Raw genomic sequence first — 23,768 nt, 5'->3', positions numbered from 1 at the left:
CGCCCTTGGCATCATTACCAGATTAGCACCCAAATGGGCTATTGCCCTTGGCGCCCTATGTTGTAATGACTTGGCGAATGAAGTTGTTACAAAAATGGCTGACCTAGCTAGGGTGACGCCCACAATACGTTGTCTAAAAGGTTGTGAAACTATCATAGTACCAACAGTACCAAGTACTCAAATGTTATCTGTTTGATAGAAATTACTTCACTTATGATGACGAAAAAGGTGAAATTTTGGGAAGAAAGAAACCGAGCCACTTAGTTTGATATTTATTGGTGTCACTTTTGCAAAGAGAGTAATCATATATATCGTGTATAATAGGGTTATATAGAAATAAAAGATTAATAGAAACAAAGATATTACATCATCATAGCAGGTAGGCAGGCAATAAGCTGCGCTGCCACCTCTTTCTGAATTGCAAACCCTAACCTGCTAAAGACATACCCCTGCCCCTTTGGAGTCGACACATTGCTATGCACAACCTGTTGGACCCTGGTTAGGAAACGGATAGCTTCCGGTGCCAATGAGCCAAAGGTATCAAAAGCCAGAGGGACAAAAACATGTTGGTTCTCTTCGCAGGCTTTAGCATGTTTCTCCACCTTCTTTGTTTTAGTCCTTTTCATTGCTTGCCCAGCTACAAACTCATTATCCCTCAAACCAGCTAAAGGAGATACCCATGTGAGGTCAACACAAGCGTGTTTTCCCCCGGCCCAACCAAAGACGAGCAAATCTGCCGGTCGTAGAGTGGATCTCCCTTCCGTGGGGTCTGTAAGGAAGTTTACGGGGGCTTCCTTTTTAGCTGATATCCCAGCCCGCCTTAAGATGTCCCAAAGAACGTCCCGCATCCAATCATGTCGGTATTTGAACCCATGCATCCCTTGCAATGAACTGCATACTCTCCGAATTTATCCAGACAAGCCCTCCGAATTTATCATGTCGGTTATATAGAGGCCTTGTATGTAAAGAATAATCTCACATTTTACATATGCTAATTATATAACTTAGTCAATGCATTGGAGAGAAGTCTTGTGGTGCAAGGCACGTTGAAATGAGACTTACTAGAGGAATGACAACTTTGAACCTAATGAAAAAAATAATAATAAAAAATAAGCAAAGAATAAAAAAGCCAAAGTTCCCAAAAGAGCCTGACCCTGCTAACCCTGATCAAGCACCTTTTAGCTGATATCCCAGCCCGCCTTAAGATGTCTCAAAGAACGTCCTGCATCCAATCATGTCGGTATTTGAACCCAAGCATCTCCTTGCAATGAACCACATGCTCTCCGAATTTATCCAGACATGCTCTCCGAATTTATCATGTCGGTTATATAGAGGCCTTGTATGTAAAGAATAATCTCACATTTTACATATGCTAATTATATAACTTAGTCAATGCATTGGAGAGAAGTCTTGTGGTGCAAGGCACGTTGAAATGAGACCTACTAGAGAAATGACAACTTTGAACCTAATGAAAAAAATAATAATAAAAAATAAGCAAAGGATAAAAAAGCCAAAGTTCCCAAAAGAGCCTGACCCTGCTAACCCTGATCAAGCACCTGAACCCAAAAGATGGTTACCCAAAAGAAAATGGCCTAGCTATGAGCCACAAAACATAAAATCATCGATAATGAGTACAATGAACGATCAAACCATAAAGATGATCCCAGTGACTGAGACACGGTGTCTCTAAAACAATCAGACGTTCTGGGTTCAAGTCCCGAAAAGTAAAAGAAATTTGGTTTTTGAAAAAATTAAAGAATGTCATTTCTGTTGATTATCCACAATCTAGGCAAACAGGAGTAAGTATTTTTATTAACAAGCCTTTTCCTGCATATGCAAATCCCTCAAACCGGAACATGACCATAGCAAATAAGCTGAAGCTGATCATAACCGGCAAGAACACCAGCACCAGCCACCGATCTGATAATGTTTGCAGCCCCACCCTTGAACAACGGTCTCAACCCCTCCTTTTTCACAATTTGGTTAAACGCGTCAAATGTGTCCTTGTACTTCACAGCTTCACTAGATGTCATCATCATTATCCTTCTCCTAATCGTGTCAATAGGATACGAGACTAAACCAGCTGCACTTGTAGTTAACCATCCGAGAGCAAAGCATGCATGGAAATTTTCCTGCAGTATTATAAATTTATAACATTTACAACAAACAGCTTAAACATCAGTCTATATTCTAAAAAAACGTTCAATAAATAGTTTTATTCAAATAAAACTAGCCTGCATATCTCTGGTGAGGTAAATTGGCTTGAGGGAATCATACAACCCGAAATAAAGACCGCGGTAAACAAAGATACCAGCAGCTGAAAGAGGTAACCCACGGCACAACCCAGCGATGCCATCTGATGCTAATGTTTTCTTGTAAACATCAATCAAACTATTGAACCTCGCATCAATGACTAGACGGGTTCTGGTATAATCCAGAGAGAATACAAAGACGAGAGATGAAACACCAGCGAAACCACCTGAGGCGATGTTTCCAGCAAACACTATCCAGTTTGGATCACGGTCTTTCTTAAAGTTTAACAAGCTCTTGAAGTAGCCCTTAAATGCAAAGTTAAGTGCCTGCAGTGTTCCACAACAACAAAACATCAGAAAACTCAAATACCCTCTGATATAAACAAGCCGAGCTTAAACGAGATCGAGCCTAAAGTAAGCTTGTTTAACAAACGAGCCCGACCTCGAGCTGACTCACAAGCTAAAAGAGCCTACTATTTATATAATTCTAATTTAAATAACAGAAGTTATAGGACTATAAGAGAATTAATGGAGACTATATATTGTGTGATATATATAATTTAAAAATAAAATATTCTAAAAAATAAATATAAATGTATTTAAAGTAACTAAAAAATAATAAACAAGCCGACCCCAAACTTGAAATCTACTCACTATCAAGCTTTTGAAATAGAGCTTGAAACTAGCCAATCGACCTTGACCTGTTAAACGGGCTAAGGCCGAGCCTAAGCTACTTGTTGGTACATGATGTCAGTAGTTCAGTATATAGTGTCTGTAATCGAGTTAGTTGGATTTGTGTTTTGTATGTAAGCGAAGTTCTCACAAGTTCGCTTGTATAGGCGAACTTGTGGAACAAGCGAAGTTAGGAACAACTTCGCCTAAACATGTTAGGCGAAGTTGTCGTGTTTATAAGGTTTAGGTTACGGCAGTTTTAGGTGAACAGAGAGTTCATTGTTAATCGAGTTGTAACGAGTCAGAGAGTTTGTGTAATCAGTGATCATTGTATCACGTGTTTCCAGTTGCAATACAACGTGTTTTTGTTTATTGTAACGTGTGTTCGATCGAGTTAGCTCGTATCGTCTTCTACGCTCGTAACGTCTTACGTAGGGATTCCGCACCTACGTAGAACGAGATATTCCGTGTAGATCCGGCTGGGAACCTACAATTGGTATCAGAGCATTTGCTCGTGATTGTGTGGTTCGGGATTATCACGCGGGTGTAGAAATCGTTCCGTTTGACTATTCGCGGGACGAGTTTACCGAGTTTTTGTGTCCTACTCACCTCCCACCATCATAAACAACCCATAACACCTTCGCATACCTCGCAAAATCCAGAAATCAAACCTACAAAATCATCGTGTTCATCAGGCGAAGTTGCCGTCACTGTTTGTAGGGTTTAGGCGAAGATATAAGGTTAAGCGAAGTTATCCACAACTTCGCCTACCTCTCAAGTTCGCTTATCTCAAGCGAAGTTATCCAGAACTTTGCCTACTTCACAAGTTCGCTTATCTCAAGCGAAGTTATCTACAACTTCGCCGAATCAGGCGAACTTAAAAGGGGGAGCGAAGTTAAGAATCAGCGAAGTTAAGACTTAAGCGAAGTTATCCACAACTTCGCCTACAGTACTGTTAAGAATAAAATTTTTATTTTTCGAGTTTCTTTGTGTTTCGTGAAAGATGACTTCAATAAATATTATGGAACTGGTGAAGATGGAAGTGGAAGCGGGTTCAGCTACTAAGGCACCGAAGATGCTTAAGGGAACCGATTTTGTGGCGTGGAAAGATCGGTTTGAGCAATATGTCAAGTACCAAGATGCTAAAATGTGGGTGTGCATTCAAGATGGATACATTCCACCAACTGCTGAGTATGAGGGTCGTGATCAGATTAAGAAATACAACAAGATGGAAGAAGAAGAAAAGAAAATGTATGAGGCTGAAAGCAAAGCTCATGCAGCGATAACAATGGCTCTTCCACAAGAGATTCTTCACACCTTCAGGAAGTATAAAAGTGCTAGAGAACTTTGGGAAGCGCTTGAAAGCCGATTTGATGGTAATGTGGGGATTTGTGCATCAAAGATTAAACTACTTAAAACCCAATTCTCGGTGTTCAAGTACTTGAAGAATGAATCACTTGATGATATCATCACTAGATATTATCATCTGATGACAGAACTAAGCAATTATTCCATTGCTTACAAAGAAGATGAGATCGTGGAAAAGCTTCTTGATGCTCTCCCACCGAAATGGGACATGTACACTGTCTTGCTGAGAGAAGACAAAGAGTTTGCCGACTATGACTTGGAAACAGCAGTCAACAAACTAAGAACTTTTGAACTTAACATGGTTCGAAAAGAGACACCAACTGATCAGGTTCAGGATCCAGGAATGTATGGTGCAAAAGTTAACTAAAGTTCAAGTTCGAAGTCTGAATCATCTGCTTACTACTCAAAGGGAGACTCGGGCGCTAACTCAACACATGAAGGTCATGTATCTCTCAACATGAATGGTGATGTGTGTTTTGTAGCTGGTGGATCAAATGCTTCTAAACCTCAAGCAACCAAGAGTAGTTTTTCCCCAAGTGTTTCGAACAACAACTACTCAAAGATGCCCATGAGTGTTAAATCTGCTGAACAGCAGTTTGCTCTCTATGCATCTTTCATTGCTTCATATGAAAATTACATTAAGGGTAAGATTGTTGATCCTGCAACTTTGGACGAAGACTATGATCAGATCGATGCTGATGATCTGGAAGAGATGGATCTGCAGTGGCAGATGGCGATGATTGTGAGAAGAGTTAAGAGGTTTATGAAGAAGACAGGTAGAAAGTTTGTTGGTGAAAGACCAGGTTTTGACAAGTCAAAGGTGCGATGTTATAACTGTCAACAAAATGGACACTTTGCGAAAGAGTGCACAAATGAACGTGTAGAACGCAGTCAAAACAGGTCTACACAACAGAGTGGGGGTGGTAATGAGAATAGAGCCATGATATCCAGACAGAATGAAGAATACAACTGGAATGTGCATGTTGAGGAAGTGTTCGAACAGGCCAATTTGGCGAACATCGAAACTGCAGGAAGTAAGAAAGTGATTGGAGAAAATGAAGCCTACACGGCAGAAGTGACAGACCAGCTCACCGAGGTAAGTACCAAACTCCCTTGTACTAAATGTGAAAATCTGTCTGAACAATTGACAACTATAACTGATCAATTTGTTAGTTTGGATGCTCAATTTAAAACATTAAAAGAAGATCATCATTTCACTAAAGCTAGAGAAAACAGTTATAAGGTAAAAATAAAAGCTAGTGAGAAAGATATTAGAAGTCTTAAAGCCAGTCTAGCTGAGAAAATACAAGTAATTGATCTTAGCTATGAAGTGTTAGAAGAGAAAACCAAACTAATAGCTGAAAGGGATAAACAGATAGCTGATCACCAGGTGAAAGTGGTGGAACTTAACAGAAAACTTGAGCAATTTAGAAATTCCTCCGCTATACTTGATCACCTCGTTAGTGATCAAGGTTCCCCAGTTAAAAGGGGAGGAATTGGATATCATGAAGTTCCACCACCTTACAATCATAACTATACTTATGATCCTAGTAATCAGAAATCTGTTGATGTTGATTTTGGTCAGACAGTTCCGGTTAAGGTTACTATTAAAGAACCAGAAGTTAGTAAAGGCGAAACAAGTAAGCCTATTTCGAGTGTTAAGATTTCGGTTCCTAGTCCTGTCTCATCAAACTCGGACAAGTCATCCGAGTCGAGTGAGACAAAAGAAGAGGCATTATTACCAAAACGTGGAGAGGAACATATATCAAATGAAAAGAATTCTCCACTAAACCCGTATGTCCCACCATATGTGAGACAAACGGGCAGTAATGCAGCCTCAACATCTAAAACAACTATTGAAAAGAAAGTTGAACACAGGAGTTGTTTCAGATGTAATCAATTAGGACACCTAATTGCTGATTGCCCTCTGAAGCAGAGATTCAGAGGTATGAGGCCTTCAAAAACTAAGAACAGAACTAATAGTAAGTACAATAATGGTAAAAATGAAAACTCATCAAAGTTCAGAAATTGGACTAATCCAGGTTTTCAAAGAAATCGATCTCAGTTTTTCATTGCTAACAACCAAACCATAAGTAATAATTCATTTAATTCAAGAAGGTTTGGATGGCCTCATAGTCAATCTACAAGAAGGTATCCTTTTAGAACTTACAGAAATTATACTGATACTAACTTTGGACAGCCAAAGTACGGGATGTATCGACCCAAGACCAATAGGTCTTGGGTTCCCAGATTTTAATCCTCTGCTTTAATCGTGCAGGAACAGTTGAACAGGGCTGCAAACAATCTATGGGTTGTGGATAGCGGCTGTTCCCGGCACATGACGGGTAACAAGAATTTGTTACACGAATGGAAACCTGTTCAGGGAGGAAGAGTGAGTTTTGCTGGAGAAAGTGGTGGAAGGATCACAGGAATTGGGATGGTGACTAATGGAAAAATGACTTTAGAGAAAGTGAATTTCGTTGAAGAACTGAAGCATAATCTGCTGAGTGTTATGGGTGAACTAACTTTCTTTTTAGAACTGCAGGTTGATCAGAAGAAAGATGGGATGTTCATTCATCAGACTAAGTATGTCCATGATGTTCTCAAACGCTTCAAGATGGAGGACAGCACTCCATTTGATACTCCAGTCTGCGTCAACCATAAATTGGGTGCTGATTCAGACAGTGATGCAGACGTGGACCCAACCCAATATCGGGCAATAATAGGTTCTTTAATGTACTTAACTGCTTCTAGACCTGATATTATGTTTGCAGTTTGTCTTTGTGCACGCTTTCAGGCAAACCCAAAGGAATCTCACTTGAAGGGTGCGAAGAGGATATTGCGCTATCTTAAAGGCAAACCTAAGCTGGGGTTGTGGTACACGAAAGGAGGAGACTTGGAGTTGGTAGCCTACACGGATTCTGATTATGGAGAGTGCAATCAGAATCGGAAGTCAACAACAGGTGGATGTCAGTTTCTTGGAGGCAGATTAGTGTCATGGCAATGCAAGAAGCAGACCTCAGTCGCCATTTCAACCTGTGAAGCAAAATACATGGCAGCATCGAACTGCTGCTCCCAGGTTCTTTGGATACAACAGCAATTGCGCGATTATGGTCTGAATTTCACTCATACTCCTATTTGCATAGATAACACTGCTGCTATCTCAGTAACTAACAATCCCGTAAAGCATAGCAAAACTAAACACATTGACATCCGTCATCATTTTATACGGGATTGTGCTGAGAAGAAACTGATTGTGCTCGAAAAGGTTGATACATTAGATAATTTCGCTGACTTGTTTACTAAAGCGTTTGACAAAAATCGTTTTCAAAACCTTGTTGAGCTAAATGGGATGATCAATCCCGAGTAACCGTGTTTTGTGTTTTTGTTTAAAAAAAAAAAAAAAAACATCACTATCGCTTAGAGTTATGTCGGTTGCCTCAGTTTGAAGGACATATCTTCGGATATGTTTGGTCCTCATTTCTACGTGTAGACTATGAGGATAGCCATTAACCAGATGACTGAAAGTGACCGGGGCGGTTTATGATGTGTTTTTATTCTTTCGCTGAAAATTAGTCGGTCATACGTAGTTAGAAGGACATATACTTGTATGTGGTCGGTCCAGCTGATCCATTGGATCTTCAGGATAGCCGTTTACCTGAAAACTTCAATTTGATCGGGGCGATTGAAGTTAAAATTTTTTTTTTGGGAGATGAAATTATTTTTCAAGTCTACTACTTCGTAAGAAGTTCCTTTACTATGTTTAACAGAAAATTGATCCAACCTTGGAAAGTGATAGATATACTGATTCTGTGTGCTTAACTAGTGAAGTTATTAGGCCTAAAAGACTTTAGAACAGTCATTGTATGGCATGGTAGCTTCTTATGGTGCGTAAAAGTAGAAGTGATACTAACTAAATCTACTCGATTTTACGTGGAAACTCCTTAAGAGTTGTGTATGTCTCCATATATATCTTTCCGAATGATAGGCAGAAAAGCGATTACCCAGTCATACACGAGCCCGTGAGTGAATTGATTCCCGTGAAGATAGCGTGTCAAGAAACTGCAGTGATCCAGATTCGGGACTTGCAGTTGTTTACTACTCTGAAGTTGTGTAAATACTTAAAAAAAATGTGTGTTATTGAGACATTCTAGAGTTCATAATGTTCATACTTCTCAATCAAGATGTAAGAAAGAGAACGGGATGAAGAGTCTAAAGATCGAAGAGTACTTACTATTTAATCAGACACTACGGGTCGAGGTCAACTCGGGGTGACTTGGGGAAAGCCAAATACGCTTTGAGAATAGATAGGAGGCATCATAATCTCTGAGTTGTTGCCCATTTAAGTTTTGAGCTTAATTGAACCTAACCCGTATCATAGAAGCGATGAAAACCATTTTAAGTTATTTACCTGCTTACAACCTGTTTCTTTATGTCATTATACAGCTGAACACGGATCTGTGTGACAGTCACGTAGTTAGTATGATTCCTGTTCGGATCTTTTCTAAAACATAGTGGTCCCTGTTGAGACTGAAATTTGATCCCGTGTACTTTATTGTTAAAATTCTTTTTTACTTATGTAGTTGTATGATTTTATACCTGGTTACTTGGTCTTGATCGTATCATTTAACTTTTTAAAGGATGTTTTAAAACTTAATTGCAAGATGTTCAAATTATAGGGGTTTGTTTTGTAAAGTTTAATATCGGCGAACTTGTGCATAACTTCGCCTGCAATAGGCGAAGTTATCCATAACTCTGACCCGGTATAACTCTGACCCTATATAAAGAAGTTTTAAGATCAAACTGTTCATTATTTTCATAAACCGGCGAACTTATCTTCTAAAACCCTAAGCGAACTTATATCTCGACTATTGCAGTCGTCCCTGCTGATAGAACATGGCAAAATCGTTGATGCTTTGAAGGAGTTCTTGGCATCTCAGGAGGAGACGAGCTGTAAAGGCGATGAGCTGAGGACTAAGAAGAGAAATGATCGAGACGATGATCCCAATGCATCGAAAAGTGTAGGTGGAGAGTTGCCAAGAACTGAACAAGCTCTTGGGACTTCCACATCTCAGGGGGAGTCAACAAGTGCAGCGGGCGGTACAGGTGATGAGGTGGTGGTCGTGGAAGTTGAGGAGATGGATGATGAGTTTATAGGTGATGATGATGTATTACCGATTGAAGAGATAGAGAAGATTGGTGCAGAGATAGTTATTAATAATGAGATTGAAGAGGGAGAGATTGTAGAAGAGAATATTGAGCATGAAATTCCGGATGTTGATAAGGCATATATGAGTAAAGAGATTGGAAGTGATGAGACGGAATGGGAAGAGCAGCCAAGATGGAAAGAAGGCTATGCTCAGTGGTTCGTAAAAACGAAGAAACCGGCGGTCCCTACTATGTTCAAGAAAAGTTACAACATTAGAGGTTATGCTGAATCGAGAAAGGGGATTATATGCTAGATATATGATGAGCAGTTGAGGCTCTTTGTGATTAAAAGATATGATGGTGTTCAGTACTTCAAAAGGCTGTTGAGATCGTTGAATACATTGCCAGAATGTGAAATGAAGGACTTAGCCAGATTGGGATTAATAAACATGAGTGATGATAACATGGCTAGAGTCATTGGGAAGATTGTTTGGAAGGAAAGTATAAAGGAGAAAAAGTTCGAGCTGTTGAAACCACAGAAAGGAAAGCTCGTTGAAGATAAAGATAGAGGGATGAGAGCAGATGGCAAGCCTTGGATGATCATGAAGTATAAGCCGATCCGGTGTTTAAAAGAAGTGCCGATGAAACAAATGCCCAAGGATGTGCTGAAAAATCTGAAGTGGTGGTATGTAGATTGTGAAACAGCTGAGGCAGTAATGGAGGATGAAGATGAACAAGAGCTGCTGAGAGTTTATGATCCGATGCATCTGGTGAACTTGTCTCAAGCTGATCTGCAGGTGCTGAATGAGAAGAAGATATTTTATATTCCTGCTTGGAAAGACGAAGCGAAGAAATATCAAAGAATTGTATCAGTTTGTGTACGTGAAGGAGTTCATGCTTAAAGATGAAGATACAGGATTGTTGAAGATTACAAGACACGTGCTTGAAGATAAAGATATGAAGCTACTGCCAAGGGGGAGTCTGTTGGTACATGATGTCAGTAGTTCAGTATATAGTGTCTGTAATCGAGTTAGTTGGATTTGTGTTTTGTATGTAAGCGAAGTTCTCACAAGTTCGCTTGTATAGGCGAACTTGTGGAACAAGCGAAGTTAGGAACAACTTCGCCTAAACATGTTAGGCGAAGTTGTCGTGTTTATAAGGTTTAGGTTACGGCAGTTTTAGGTGAACAGAGAGTTCATTGTTAATCGAGTTGTAACGAGTCAGAGAGTTTGTGTAATCAGTGATCATTGTATCACGTGTTTCCAGTTGCAATACAACGTGTCTTTGTTTATTGTAACGTGTGTTCGATCGTGTTAGCTCGTATCGTCTTCTACGCTCGTAACGTCTTACGTAGGGATTCCGCACCTACGTAGAACGAGATATTCCGTGTAGATCCGGCTGGGAACCTACACTACTCACGAGCCAATGTTGAGCTTAAAACAATAGAGCTCGAAACGAGCCAAACTCAAGCTCTTGCAAGTTAAATGAGCTAAGCCCGAGCCTAAGCTACTCACAAGCCAATGTTGAACTTAAAAAAATAGAGCTCGATACAAGCCAAACTCAAGCTATTGAAAGTTAAACGAGCCAAACCCGAGCCTAAGCTACTCACAAGCCAATGTTGAGCTTATAAAAATAGAGCTTGAAACGAGCCAAACTCAAGCTCTTGTAAGTTAAACAGGCCAAGCATAGGGTCGGCTCATTTACACTCCTAGGAAAGACTTTTCAACTTTAAGTTAAGCTTTACAAACTTTATACATTTAGCTGCCAGATAATGATCAAACTAAAAACCAAATCCGCTCATTTATAACAAAACAGGTACAAACATGATCACAAAGAAGACGAAACGAACCTGAGTAGGAAAGTAATGGATAACATTAGCTACATTTCCTCTCCACAAAGACATCATTCCTTCCTCCCTGACTATTCTACGACCACAATCTCCAACACTCTTGTACGGTTCAGAAAGACGACCAGCCTTAATCATAACATCTTGGGTTTGCATCAAAAGCTTGGCGCGCTCGATGCTGCCAGAAGAAGCTTTAGAAACAGCAGCTGTAACCCCGCTCAAAATAAAATCACTGGCAAAACCACTACGCGTTGTCTCTGCTGGTGTTTGAACAAAAACAGGTGAAGCATTTGCAGCAACCAATGATTGTGTCACTGGAGTTGCAGCGGGCTTGTTGAGACCACCATATGGAGCTAAGGCGTGCTGTGACAGGTGCGGCTGGCTGGCTAATCTATTGACAGTTAAATGATGGTTCTGATCTGCCATTGAGTTTCAAATGATAATCCTGCTTAAGATATCAAAAAACAAATACTTGTATTCATGTCAGTTTCAAGTGATATCAGTCAGTACTCTTAAGCATCATTATCGTTAAACAAAAGGAGAAAAAGAACTTATTTAAAATTATAATAATTTTAAAGAAAATACGAAGGCAGTTAGGGTTTTCAACCTGCTGCTGCTGCTGCTGCTGCTGCTGCTTGTGTTGGACGTAGAAGTTATAGATATGGGGAATGGGTATTTAATTTTCAAAAACTAATTAGATTAATAGATAAACATAAATATATGGGTTTTATTTATTATTTAAAGGAAATTAGATTTAAATAATCTTAACTATTGATTATCGGCAAATAACAGTTTTAGCCTTCGAAATATCGGCTGACAGTTCCATTTGCTCCCAGCGACCCGCGACTAATAGAATCCGAACATCGTTAGTCGTTGGTCGCCAGAAAAACGTACGTTTTTTTTATAGTTGAAAGGTTGAGTTTTCCGGGCAAAAACGTTTTTCCAGCGACTGACGATGTTAGAATTCTGTAGGTGCAGATCGTTGGAAGCAAATATGTTCAAAGATGGGACAATCAACAAGCATTTCGTTAGTTGGGATTGTTAATTGTCAATACTCAATAGTTGGGGATTATTCAAATCCAATTTTCCCGTCTCTAATTGTACCGAGTCATCGTTTGCATAACCTAATTAACGTTGTGATTATGGTTACATGAATCTGTATATAGTTATATTTTTCTGGTTATAAAATTAAGAGTTTTCGTCTTGGTGAGTTATGTCAATTCGTTCTTGAGTTTGTGCTATATATACTCTATGGAGTGTCCCTAGGACTTGGATTCGCGATTTCATAAAATTTGGTATTTTAAATAAAAACAAAACATAAATACAAAAATATGTTAGTGCTTCAATCACCTGTACATTAGTATGCGCAAATAGTTTTTGCGTAAAATTTTAAAATTCAAAATAATACATTTGTGTTTCGATCAATTACTATGCGCAACTCGGTTTCATGGGTGTTTGCAACACCCATTTACCATATAGATAACAATCAATAACTACTCACTTTATTACTATTTACATAGTTGGTATTCATAGGATCTAATAGGCGGCAACATATCAGTAATAACAAGGGTTGAAACAAGAACGAGCTAAAAACTTCTTTTCGGTTGACTTGGTTGCTGATAACAACACTTCCTAGTGTCGCCCAAACTCATGATGAATTATTATCTAGCAACGACACTCGAAGTGTCAGCTTACAAGTGACACTGCTCAAGTCTATATAAAGTTGTTTTTGTTCGTTTTAGCTTCGTCGTTGAAGTTGAAACCATTGTACCAGGTTTTGTGTTAAGACTCGTTTTTTTGATAGAATAGCATAGTAGGGACTAAATCGTTGTATCTTTGGCTTTCATCTTAATCAAAATCTTGCTTGTTAGTTGAATCGTTTGGAGTTTACTCGTTTTTATCATTATTCTCTATTTTTTATCTTGATTAGCACATCTATTGGTAATTCATATATCTAAGTGGTTAGGTAATCAAGCTTGCATTTTACACTTTGTGGAAGTCGATCCTAAATGGTCCAAATAAACATACGTTGACCACGGAAGATGGTGTGGAAATGAAGATCCATAACAAGGCTTCAAATTATTAAGGAGCCTTTTCATGCATATGCAAATACCTCAAACTGTAACATAACAAAACTGTAAGAAAGTACCGCATAATGCTTTAATCCTTACCAACACCAATTTAGTCTCAAGAAACATAAAATTTATCAGCATCATCCATAACTCAAGAGTCTTTAACCGCTTCCACCGGACCATTTCTTCCCAAACACAATAAGCTGCAGCTGATCATAACCAGCAAGCACACCAGCACCAGCCACAGCTCTGAGGATATTTGCAGCCCCACCCTTGAACAGTGATCTCGCACCCTCCTTTTTCACAATTTGGTTAAACGCGTCAAATGTGTTCTTGTACTTCACAGCTTCACCAGATGTCATCATCATCCTTCTCCTCACGGTATCAATAGGATACGAGGCTAAACCAGCTGCGTTTGTAATCAACCAACCGAGAGCAAAGCTAGCAAAGAAATTATCCTGCAGTATTATAAGTTTATAACAAACAATAAACCGCTCAACATCAGTTTATTTTAGAATAATTTACTAAAGCAACTTCATTCTATTAAAACTAACCTGTAATGATCCGGTGAGGAGAATTGGCTTGAGAGAATCATACATCCCGAAATACAAACCACGATAAACGAAGATACCAGCAGCTGAAAGAGGGAACCCACGGTACAACCCAGCAATACCGTCTGACGCGTACGTTTTCTTGTAAACATCAATCAAACCGTTGAACTGTCTCTCACCGCCTTTCTTAGCTGCCTTCGCGTCATTGGCTAGACGGGTTCTCGCATAATCTAGAGAGAATACGAAGACAAGTGATGAAGCACCAGCAAAACCACCTGAGGCGATGTTTCCACCAAACACCTTCCAGTAAGGATCACGGTCTTTCTTAAAGTTGAACAAACTCTTGAAGTAGTCCTTAAACGCAAAGTTAAGTGCCTGCAGTGTTCAACAATAAACATTCGAAACTTGAAAACCCTCGGATATAAGGGTGTAAACGAGCTCGTAAAAGCTTGAACAGCCGAGCTTAAACAAGCTTGAGCATAAAAATAAGCATGCCCGAGTTTCACTTATCAAGCTCGAGCTGACTCGCAAGTCTAAAAGACCTTATTATTTGTAAACTTCTATTTAATATATTACTAATAATCTAACATATACTTATATAATAATAACTATCATATATAAAACTATGATAAAAATAACTAAATACGAAATACTATGCGATATATATAAGAAACTATAATCCAAATATTCTTAAAACTAATTTTAATTGTATGTAAATAAACTAATAAATAATAACCTGGCCTAGCAGGAGCTTGAAAATTACTCACGACCCGTTCTCAGGCTTAAAAATAGAGCTCAATATAAGCCGAGCTCGATCTCTTGTAAGTTAAAAGAGCTAAGCCCAAGGCCAAACTACTCACGAGCCAATGTCGAGCTATAAAAAATAAATCTCGAAACAAGCCGAGCTCGGGCCCGGCTCATCTACGCCCATAGGCTCTGAGTACATGGTGCTAATTTATCTTTACTAACTTTACACATTTAGCCAGACAGATTAAAATAAAAACAAAATTCGCCCATTCAAGAAGAAACTAACCTGAGTAGGAAAGTAACGAATAACATTCGCTACGTTTCCTCTCCACAAAGACATAACTCCTTCCTCCTTGACTGTTCTACCAAAACATTCTACAATACCCTTATACGGTTTAGAAAGACGACCAGCCTTAATCATCTCATCTTGGTTTTGGATCAAAAGCTTGACACGTTCAATTGGTGCAGCAGCAGTTTTAGACACAGCAGCTGAAACCCCACCCATAAGAAAATCAATGGCAAAACCAGAAAGCCCTTTCTCTGCAGGCGCTTGAACAAAAACAGGTGAAGCATTTGCAGCAACCAATGATTGTGTCACTGGATAGCTGAACCCTGCGTTTGTGTAATTCCCGTATGCGAATTGCCTTTGAGTTGCAGCAGGCTTGTTGAATCCGCCATGTGGAGCTAAGGCGTGTTGTGAAAGGTGTAGCTGACTAGCTATTCTCCTAACGGTTAGATGATGGTTCTGATCTGCCATTGAGTTTCAAATGATATTCCTGCATAGGATTTCAAGAAACAGAAACTTGTCAGCTTAGAATAGTTTTTATAAAATCTTCATGTCAGTTTCAAGTAGTGCAAAAACTATGAGATCAATCAGTACCCTTAAGCATCATTAAAGATACCAAAATAGACCAAAGAAAAATAATCACTACTCTATAATCATATTTAAATGAGTTAAAAATAAATAAGCTCAATGAAAACAAAAGAACAAAATTTTAAAAACATGGTCTAAATATAAAAAACAAGCAGAATAATTATTTAACATAATACATATAGTCGGTCCATGACCTGTATTGAACAAGTTCAAAAATCTGTTGTAGTATATTTATGTTCCTATGACAAACAGAGCACCATCTAACATAAAATAAAACTATCTATCCATAGTATAAACAACAATCTTATAAAATAGCAAGAACATAACTTAATAATTTAACAAAAACAATTTTTAAATAGCAAGCATTATAATCTCAGCAACTTTGTAAACCAGATCAATGTCAACAATGATGTCAGGCCAGTGACGGGTCTAAGCGTTTATTTAAACAAATAAATCGATAGATACACCGCAGATAACTGAAACCGAGCAATTCAAACAAAATAACCACCATAAACAACCACAAACATCAGCAGTACGTAACTATTATTAATATCATCAATAATATTATTAAACTAAAAGGCAAAATTCATAGATCATACCAGATTATCACGTAACAAAACAACACACATCAAATTTGCACAATAGCTACTCGATCGACAGTAAAATGACATAATAACATGTTGAAACTAAATCAAACAGGATTAAAATTGAACATTTGACTAAAGCATACGTGATTGATTATGAAGAAACACTAAGTGAACCCTGGGCAGATTATAGATAATCTGGGGGTTAAGTAATGTTTCCCACAAGGATGAGGTCTAGCAGAGAAGGTTGTTCTTCAGGGGACCTGCAAAACAGACACCGTAAGCTCGTCACTGAGAAGAGGGGGTTCCTCCTTGTGACCACCCTCCGGCGTGAGAATCAGACTAGATTGCTCTGAATATAAGTGTATATTAAGAGATTGCTAGATAAGATTGAGATATCAGATGATGTCCTTACCATTCCAAGGTGTTGGAGTATTTATAGCCGAAGGTAGGTTTCCTAGAAGGTACAGCCGGCTGAATAGTATTCCTGTTCCACCAACAGGGGACTACGCACAGGTCATGCTGGTTGGTGGATAGGCTACGGCCAACAGTAAAGGTCGGCTATATACTGTTCCATTACTGCCGGCTACGCACTGTTCCACCAACTGTAGGCTGCGCACGTCCCATCGTAAGGGTTGGTGAGTAGGCAGCGGCTAATAGTGACAAACAGTACTAGAGGGTGCTCCTCCTCGTATTGTTGTCGGTGAGCTGTCACCCTGTGATTGGTTCATGGGCTGCTCTGGTCAAATTGTCTGTTCCGCCCATACCTTAGTAGGTATAGTACGAAAGACCTTCCAGAAGCATACGGACTGGCTCATTTAGGCGGGAGTATTCCCGCCTTGCTCATTCCTTCATGTGACTACTGAAGTAGTGAATGCCTTTTGCGTGTAGCCTTGCTGTTAGTGCGGGTAGCCCTCCCTGATGGCTTGTATCCGCAGCTGCGGGAACAGGCGGGGTACTTCACCATTGGGAGGCTTTCCCTGCGGGTACAGCTGGCGTACTGCGCGTAAGGTTCTCTGAGCATGGTGGTTCCTGCTGGAGCAGTTGGTCACTGCGCAGACGTCCCTGTTCAAGGTGAGTCTTGCGGGTCCAACTGGGCTCTACCTCTTCAGATTAATAAGTTGTAATGGCTAACGGAAACGCTACAGAAATGAGGAAGACGGATAATATAAATATAAATACCTCTGCGATAATTGAGGAGGCTAGGGTTTTTAACCCGATGATGCTGCTATATATAATATACTGGGGTGTGAGTGTTACTGTACATTCACGGACGGTGTAGGATTTGGATTCGCTAATCGACGGTCGAGGATTGTGTGCGATGATTCTTTGGTGTGGGATTTCGAAAAGAATATACTTTTGGGTCCCGCTAATAACGTGAGAGAATATTTGTTGATGTAATATTAAATTTAGTATAATATTTGTTCTTGCTCATTCTTAGTTTGGAGTCTACTATATAACAATTAGCAAAATCTAGTGGTATTAAGAGTTGCGATGGAAAGATGAAAATGAGATTAGGATTATAGTTAGTGGGGAGTTAGGGATCAATAAATTGTATACGATCCAACGAAAGCCACTACTAAATAATATGTAGGAAGGAAGACAGAGAGAAGTTATTTTGTGAGAACATTACTGAAACTAGTATTTAGCATATATTTTATTCAAGATGCAATGGTTTCACAAGCAAAGACGATTTGGGATTCCTTATTTTCCCTCCTTATAACTTTTCTTTAAGTTAATAAGTTACAGCATTGTAACTTATGAAACTTTTCCTCTCACAAAATAAGTAATCACAAACATATTATTACTTTTCAAAAAGTTAATAAACTATAAGTTGGTGAAAATAAGCAATCCCTAAGTCAACAAGTCTATAATGTCATGTGTTTTGAGTCATTAAATGAATTATCGAAATACGATAGAGGATTATTCTAATTTTCAATCAAACATCATTCGTATAATAGACTAATCAATATTATTTAGTTTTCTAACTAAAAAAGAAGGGAAACCTAGTATGGGGGAAGATATGAAGACCGAAAATGAAGTTTCGAAGACCACGACACTATACGAAAGAAGAGAGTCGTAGAAGCAAGGAACAGTGAAGGGATCTTTATAAAGGATGGTCATAAGTTAGAGGTAACCCAAAAGCACACCTAGAATCGATCGAGGCTAGGAACAACTGTTTGAACGACTAATATCTTGCACTTCACAGGACGTGAACCAAATCGTTATGCCGCCAACCTCAAATTTGATTTATGAATAAATTTGTTTTTTATCTAATGATTTTAGCCACACTCAATAAGCTAACTTGGAGATATCGTTTTTGTTCGATCCAAATGTTGGGCTCTACGGCCATTTAAGCTCTAGTACTCCGGTCGTATCTTTGAAACTATATCCCAAACTAGTAACGAACTGTGAACCATGTAATAAGCTTAAAATAGAGTAAAATTAAGTTGTCTCTTGAATTATAAATTGCAAAAATAAAATATACACATTTGTTACCATTTTATTATTTTAATAAATGATTGAGATAAAAGTATAGAGGATAAAAACGATATAATGATATTTTTTAAAAGAAAATTGGTTTTTATCTGTCTCAACTATTGCCTTTTAGTCATTGTTGGTCCCAACTAACGAATTGGACAATGATGATCCTAACTTTTAATTTATTTGTTCCTAACAGTCCACGGCTAACAAAATCCTAACGCCGTTAGTTTCAGCGTCGAAAAACGTTTTTGGCCGGAAAAGTCAATTTTTTTGCCGGAAAACACCATCTGAACACTGCCACCACCACCAATTGACTCACCGCCAACCAACCACCATCACTTAAGCACCATCAACTGATTCCGACGATGGGTCTAGGGTTCCGGCCACCTCAATATTTGAGGTTTTTACTATAAAAATGTTCCTAAAGATATGGTACAAAGTTACCATGATGTTTGGGACAAAATTGTTGAGTTTTGGGGAAAAAGATGTGTGTTTTCCGGCCAAAAACTTTTTCCGGCGGCCTGAAACTAACGACGTTAGAATTCTGTTAGTTGCGGACCGTTAGGAACAAATACGTTAAAAGTTGGTTTTGTCAGCAGCCAATTCGTTAGTTGGGACCGATAGTGACCAAAAGACGATATTTGGGACCAATAAAAACCGATTTTCCTTTTTTAAATAACCATTGTTTACTTCAAGTTTCCTCATTTTGTTTGAACTTTTATAATTTTTCCATACGATGTTATTTTTTAAAACAAATTTCAGTATAAAAATCGAGCATTTTAATTATGACACTGATTTATAATACTTGATTGTGTTATAAACAAATTTCAACATAAAAAACTCTACTGTCTTTTTCTATTGTATTTTTTGTTTAACATTTAAGTATTGTATTTTTGCGGTATCAATGTGCTATATTTATGTGCTTATTTTTTTTACCATATTTGAGAAAAGGTTAAGAGTTTAATTTACGAACATAACGTTCTTTAATCTTAATTATTTTGATGAGTGTGACATGTCACCTCTGTTATTCTTGTTACTATACGTAAGCAAACACATTTATTATTTTGTTTTTAAATAACTAAAATACAGAAAAATAACAATTCGGTTATCGACTTATCGGTATCAATATTGGGCCCCTCTCAAAAGCTTTTTGGACTAATTATTGGACTAAAGTATTCAGCCTGTATCATCATGGTTTGGGCCTCATACATGCAACCTATTTATAAGGGTGTTTACATTCTGGTTCGTATGATTTTAACAATTTACCTTTTGTCAAATAATTAGCTACAATCCGTAAGAAAGGGAATCATTATCTACAAACGAAGACTAAACTGACGGATTTTAGTGGTTCGCGGTGACACTGTTCCATTTTTACATTTTTTTAACGACCAAATATTACACTATACAGAAATTAAACCATTCACCTTTTATTGTTAGTGACAGATCTAGACATAAATTTCAGGGGTAACGTTCAAATTTTTTTTACTGTATTTCATACTACGTAAACGAAACAAAAATAGAAACACGATACATATGGTGCAAATTTCTCCTATTTGATTTTTGAAATCTTGAAATCGAGTCATTACATTCTTTTCTTTTACTTTATCGAACCTTTCTTTTTCAACTGCACACATTAAAGCTTTATTTAAATACTCATTATCTATTCGCTTACGCAAACCCGTATTGATAAGTTTCATTTTAGAAAAACATATTTTAACGGTTGCGGTTGCAATCGGTAAAACAAACGTTAGCTTCAATATTTGATAAACAAAATAAAAATTGGTGTGCTTTTCTAGTTTCCACCATTACACGATCAAGGTCATACATTCATTAAATCTATTTCCAAGTTCTGGAATTTGCATATTCTAAACCGTATTAAAAATTTCAACCTTAAATGATGATTCCGTTGAGCATGTTTCTGTTTGATGTTTCTCAAACAAAACAAAAATAGATTAATGGTTTCTATTTGATTTAGGTTATAAGCTTTGTTTGGGTTTTATTCGATTCGAACTTTATAAAAACTAATGATTTTGTTGAGTCTGTTTCCGTTTGAGTATGTATCAGTTTAATGTTTCTCGTTCAAACAAAAGAAAACAAGATTAGTTTTTTTTTTAGTTTTTTTTTTTTTGCTTTGGGCTATATTTAATTTGAACTTTTAAATTGGCCGGTCTTTAAACAAATATGGGTAACGTAATATTTTTTTAGGGGTAACGAAATAGGAAAAAAACCCCAAAAAAAAAATTACATAGCCGACGAAAAATTAAGGGGTAACGGATGCTACCCCTGCGTATGAGATACATCTGCCCTTGCTTAGTGTACATTCTAACCACCTTAGGATCTCACTAAAGTGGGAATGGCCGGTTACATTTTTTTCTGTTTAAATTGGTTTTTCAAGTTGTCTTTTTCAAAATTGTTTAGTTTGTATTAAAACTCTTAAAATGATAATGATAGTTTTATGAAAATAAAACACAAACTTAGCAACAAATTTCAGAAATGAAAAAATAAAAATGAAAACGTGTTAAACGGCCGATTCGGGTTACACGACTAGTTCCAAGTTCCAACTTCCAAGTTTCAAATAATTGACCAAACCATTAAACTCAAAAAAGAATTATAAACCGAACCTTAGGCCATGGGGTATACTCTAACCTATACATCACTTTAAAGATGGATTAAACCACTCCCCACTTGTGTTAAGAGTGTTAAAATGGCCCATGGGTATGCTTTTAACGGGTTAAAAGGAACAATATGCATTAATTATGTATTAATTACCAACTGATTTGTTATATTAATTATGTGTTAAAAGGAGGTTAAACCATTTTCTTTGGATGACATAGAGTGAAAGAGAAAAAAATGAGTGATATGAAGCTTATGTGGAATTAAGATGAGTTAGAGTATACCCCATGACCTTATAAATATCAAGCTGGTAAAACGGATCATTGCTTCGGTTTAAACTGTTCAGATAGTTCCAACAGTTTATGAGCACCTCTAACCAAAATGAATATCTTTTAGATTTGTGTTTAACTTTAAGAGTTTAACCAGTTTGATTTATAAACTCTTCGACCCTATTACATTTTTTTAAAGAGTCTAACCCGAAGCTATCATGTTTCTTAAATGTTCAACGAGTCGTGCACAGTAACTTATCAATGTCAAATAACTATAATTTTATTTTCAGTATGATCGGGTTTGTCATTTAAAAGGGAGTGACGGCACAGCTTGTTGCCCGCTTACTTACCTTTTTATTGTAATTGAATTATTTTATTTAATATATGAAAATTTGTAAAAAAAACAGATTTATAATAGAAATTGAATGTGCGACATAACTGTAACCAAACAATTGTTAGCCATGTCTTAAATAAACTATTAATTTTGTTTTTTTTATTTATGTTCACACTTATTAGCTTAAAACCTAAACGCTTTTCATGCTCTCATATGTATTGATGGCCAGGCGGTAACGGTGGAAAGGGTGGTGGGAGATATAAAGGCTCTTAGTTTTTTTGGGTTAAAAATAGATCATATAGTGTGTCTTTGTCATGGAAGGTTTGTAGTAGATTTAATGTGTAACTAGGTGGTTTTGTTTGCTTGTTGTTTCCTGCTGGTGGTTTGGTGTTGTGGGTTAGCTTCTAGCTAGGGCCAACCTTGTTGTAATCGTGGTGATTTTAATATAGTTGTTTTTTGTTGGCCGTTTAAAAAAAGGAGAACATTCTACCTAGGTATCGTAGGCTATTTGGACAAAATTGAATATCATAATCACAAAAAGTTATGTGTTTGAATTCATAATCATTAAAAAAGAAAAAAAAAACTATAGCCATAGCAACTTTTACCCTACTTGGTATATATGCTTTAAATGTCGCACCTAATACGGTATTAAAACTAGCAAATGTATCTTGGTGACTCAAACATCATGTATCACTTCAAATGTTGCATGAATCACATCCCAAAAATAAATGATTGTTCACCAAGAAATATGGTTTTAATGCATTTACTACTTTTGAATCTTGAATTTAGTTTCTTGACATTTACACCAACCTCATTTGTTATTGGTGTAAAAAAAGGTTAAAATGTCTCAAAATTAGTGTTCATGTTTAATTCAAGAAACCAAATGTAAGTAACTATGTTCATCAAAGTGTGAAAGTAAATCTCTTTTCCCATTGATTTAGTCCAGGAGACAAACATGTTTTTGTATTTTGGTTCCTTGTTTTTGTTTTGGAACAGAAGTTGTTGGAAACAAGGTCAAGGGGAAACACAAAAAGGGAAAAGATGTAATTTAGATTTAAATTAAATTAAGATGAACAAATCTCAAGGGCGCACGTGACTGTTGGGTCACTTGCACGTGTGTTTATGTTCTTGATATATGCATTCAATGTCCCTTGCACAAAGGACTTGCTGTTTTTTTTATAATAACTTATTGGCTTCAATCCCCATGATTTTTTAAACAATTTAGGTTGGTTTATTCAACCAACTACTACAGGTAGACGTGCACAATTCGGGTTCACCTTGAAAACCCGAACCGGTTCGGAACCGGTTTTTTCACCCCGGGTACAAAATGACACCGGTTCCAGTCAGGAACCGGTTCGGTTCCCGACCCGAACTGATGCCCAGAAATGCAAACTTTTAGGAACCGGGTAGGGTGGAACCGGAACCGGAACCGGTTTTTACGTAAAAACCGGTTCCACCGGTTTTTTTTTAAAATTTAAACATTATAGCCGTTAGGAACCGGTTCCAACGGCTATATAGCCGTTTTTGACCGTTGGAACCGGTTTTTTAACTATAAATAGGTTATCTTCTTTCTATAAATAGCAAGGTTTGTTTGTGTACTTGTTAAACCACTCCCAAAACTATAAAACACACTCCAAACCTCAATTAACCTTAAACCGACAACAAATGGCAACCAATGATGACGTTATGGTGATCGAAACAACAAGATGCCCCGATGTTTGGTTTCATTACGATTTGTGTCTCATGACCGACTCACATGAGTTGGCACGTTGCAAATATTGCTCGAAGTTTCTTAAAGCAGCGTCCAACTCGACATTACGAAAACATACGAATAAGTATTGTCGAGAGAAAAGAAGATTGGAAGCTATAAAAACGGAAGTGGGAGAGTCATCCGGCTCTACAACCCAAAAATAAGTATTCCCGGATTAAAACGACGGACTTTGTTTTTTATGTT

General features: G+C 37.7%; 1 protein-coding gene across 2 annotated transcripts; it reads right to left on the bottom strand.

Annotated features, from left to right (window-relative positions):
- Nucleotides 1-1,826: 1,826 nt before the first annotated feature.
- On the bottom strand, nt 1,827-15,515 carry LOC143586694 (ADP,ATP carrier protein 1, mitochondrial-like). 2 transcript variants are annotated; one of them, XR_013144746.1, is made up of 4 exons: nt 14,943-15,515; nt 13,913-14,284; nt 13,400-13,816; nt 1,827-1,843 (listed from the first exon to the last, which is right to left on the bottom strand). XR_013144746.1 is itself a non-coding variant. In XM_077068179.1 (3 exons), the coding sequence occupies exons 1-3, from the start codon at nt 15,411-15,413 to the stop codon at nt 13,520-13,522; spliced, it is 1,140 nt and encodes a 379-aa protein (XP_076924294.1). In that variant the 5' UTR covers nt 15,414-15,515; the 3' UTR covers nt 13,380-13,519. The 2 variants fall into 2 exon arrangements, 1 of the variants encoding a protein (XP_076924294.1); XM_077068179.1 differs by lacking the exon at nt 1,827-1,843 and having other exon boundaries at nt 13,380-13,816.
- Nucleotides 15,516-23,768: the final 8,253 nt, after the last annotated feature.

The sequence above is a fragment of the Bidens hawaiensis genome, unplaced genomic scaffold, assembly GCF_021521415.1.
Source record: "Bidens hawaiensis isolate Kalapana, Puna unplaced genomic scaffold, B.hawaiensis_p1.1 tig00034770_1, whole genome shotgun sequence".
Lineage (NCBI taxonomy): Eukaryota > Viridiplantae > Streptophyta > Magnoliopsida > Asterales > Asteraceae > Bidens > Bidens hawaiensis.
The sequence above is the reverse complement of the archived record's forward strand: the minus strand, read 5'-3'. Positions and strand labels throughout refer to the sequence as shown.

Bases quoted from the DNA above. Each gene is read 5' to 3' on its own strand.
- LOC143586694 (XM_077068179.1), bottom strand. From the start codon at position 15,413: ATGGCAGATCAGAACCATCATCTAACCGTTAGGAGAATAGCTAGTCAG. The intron at 14,285-14,942 runs GTTAGTTTCTTC...TGAACACTGCAG, and splicing joins TTCGTTACTTTCCTACTCAG to GCACTTAACTTTGCGTTTAA. The intron at 13,817-13,912 runs GTTAGTTTTAAT...ATAATACTGCAG, and splicing joins TCCTCACCGGATCATTACAG to GATAATTTCTTTGCTAGCTT.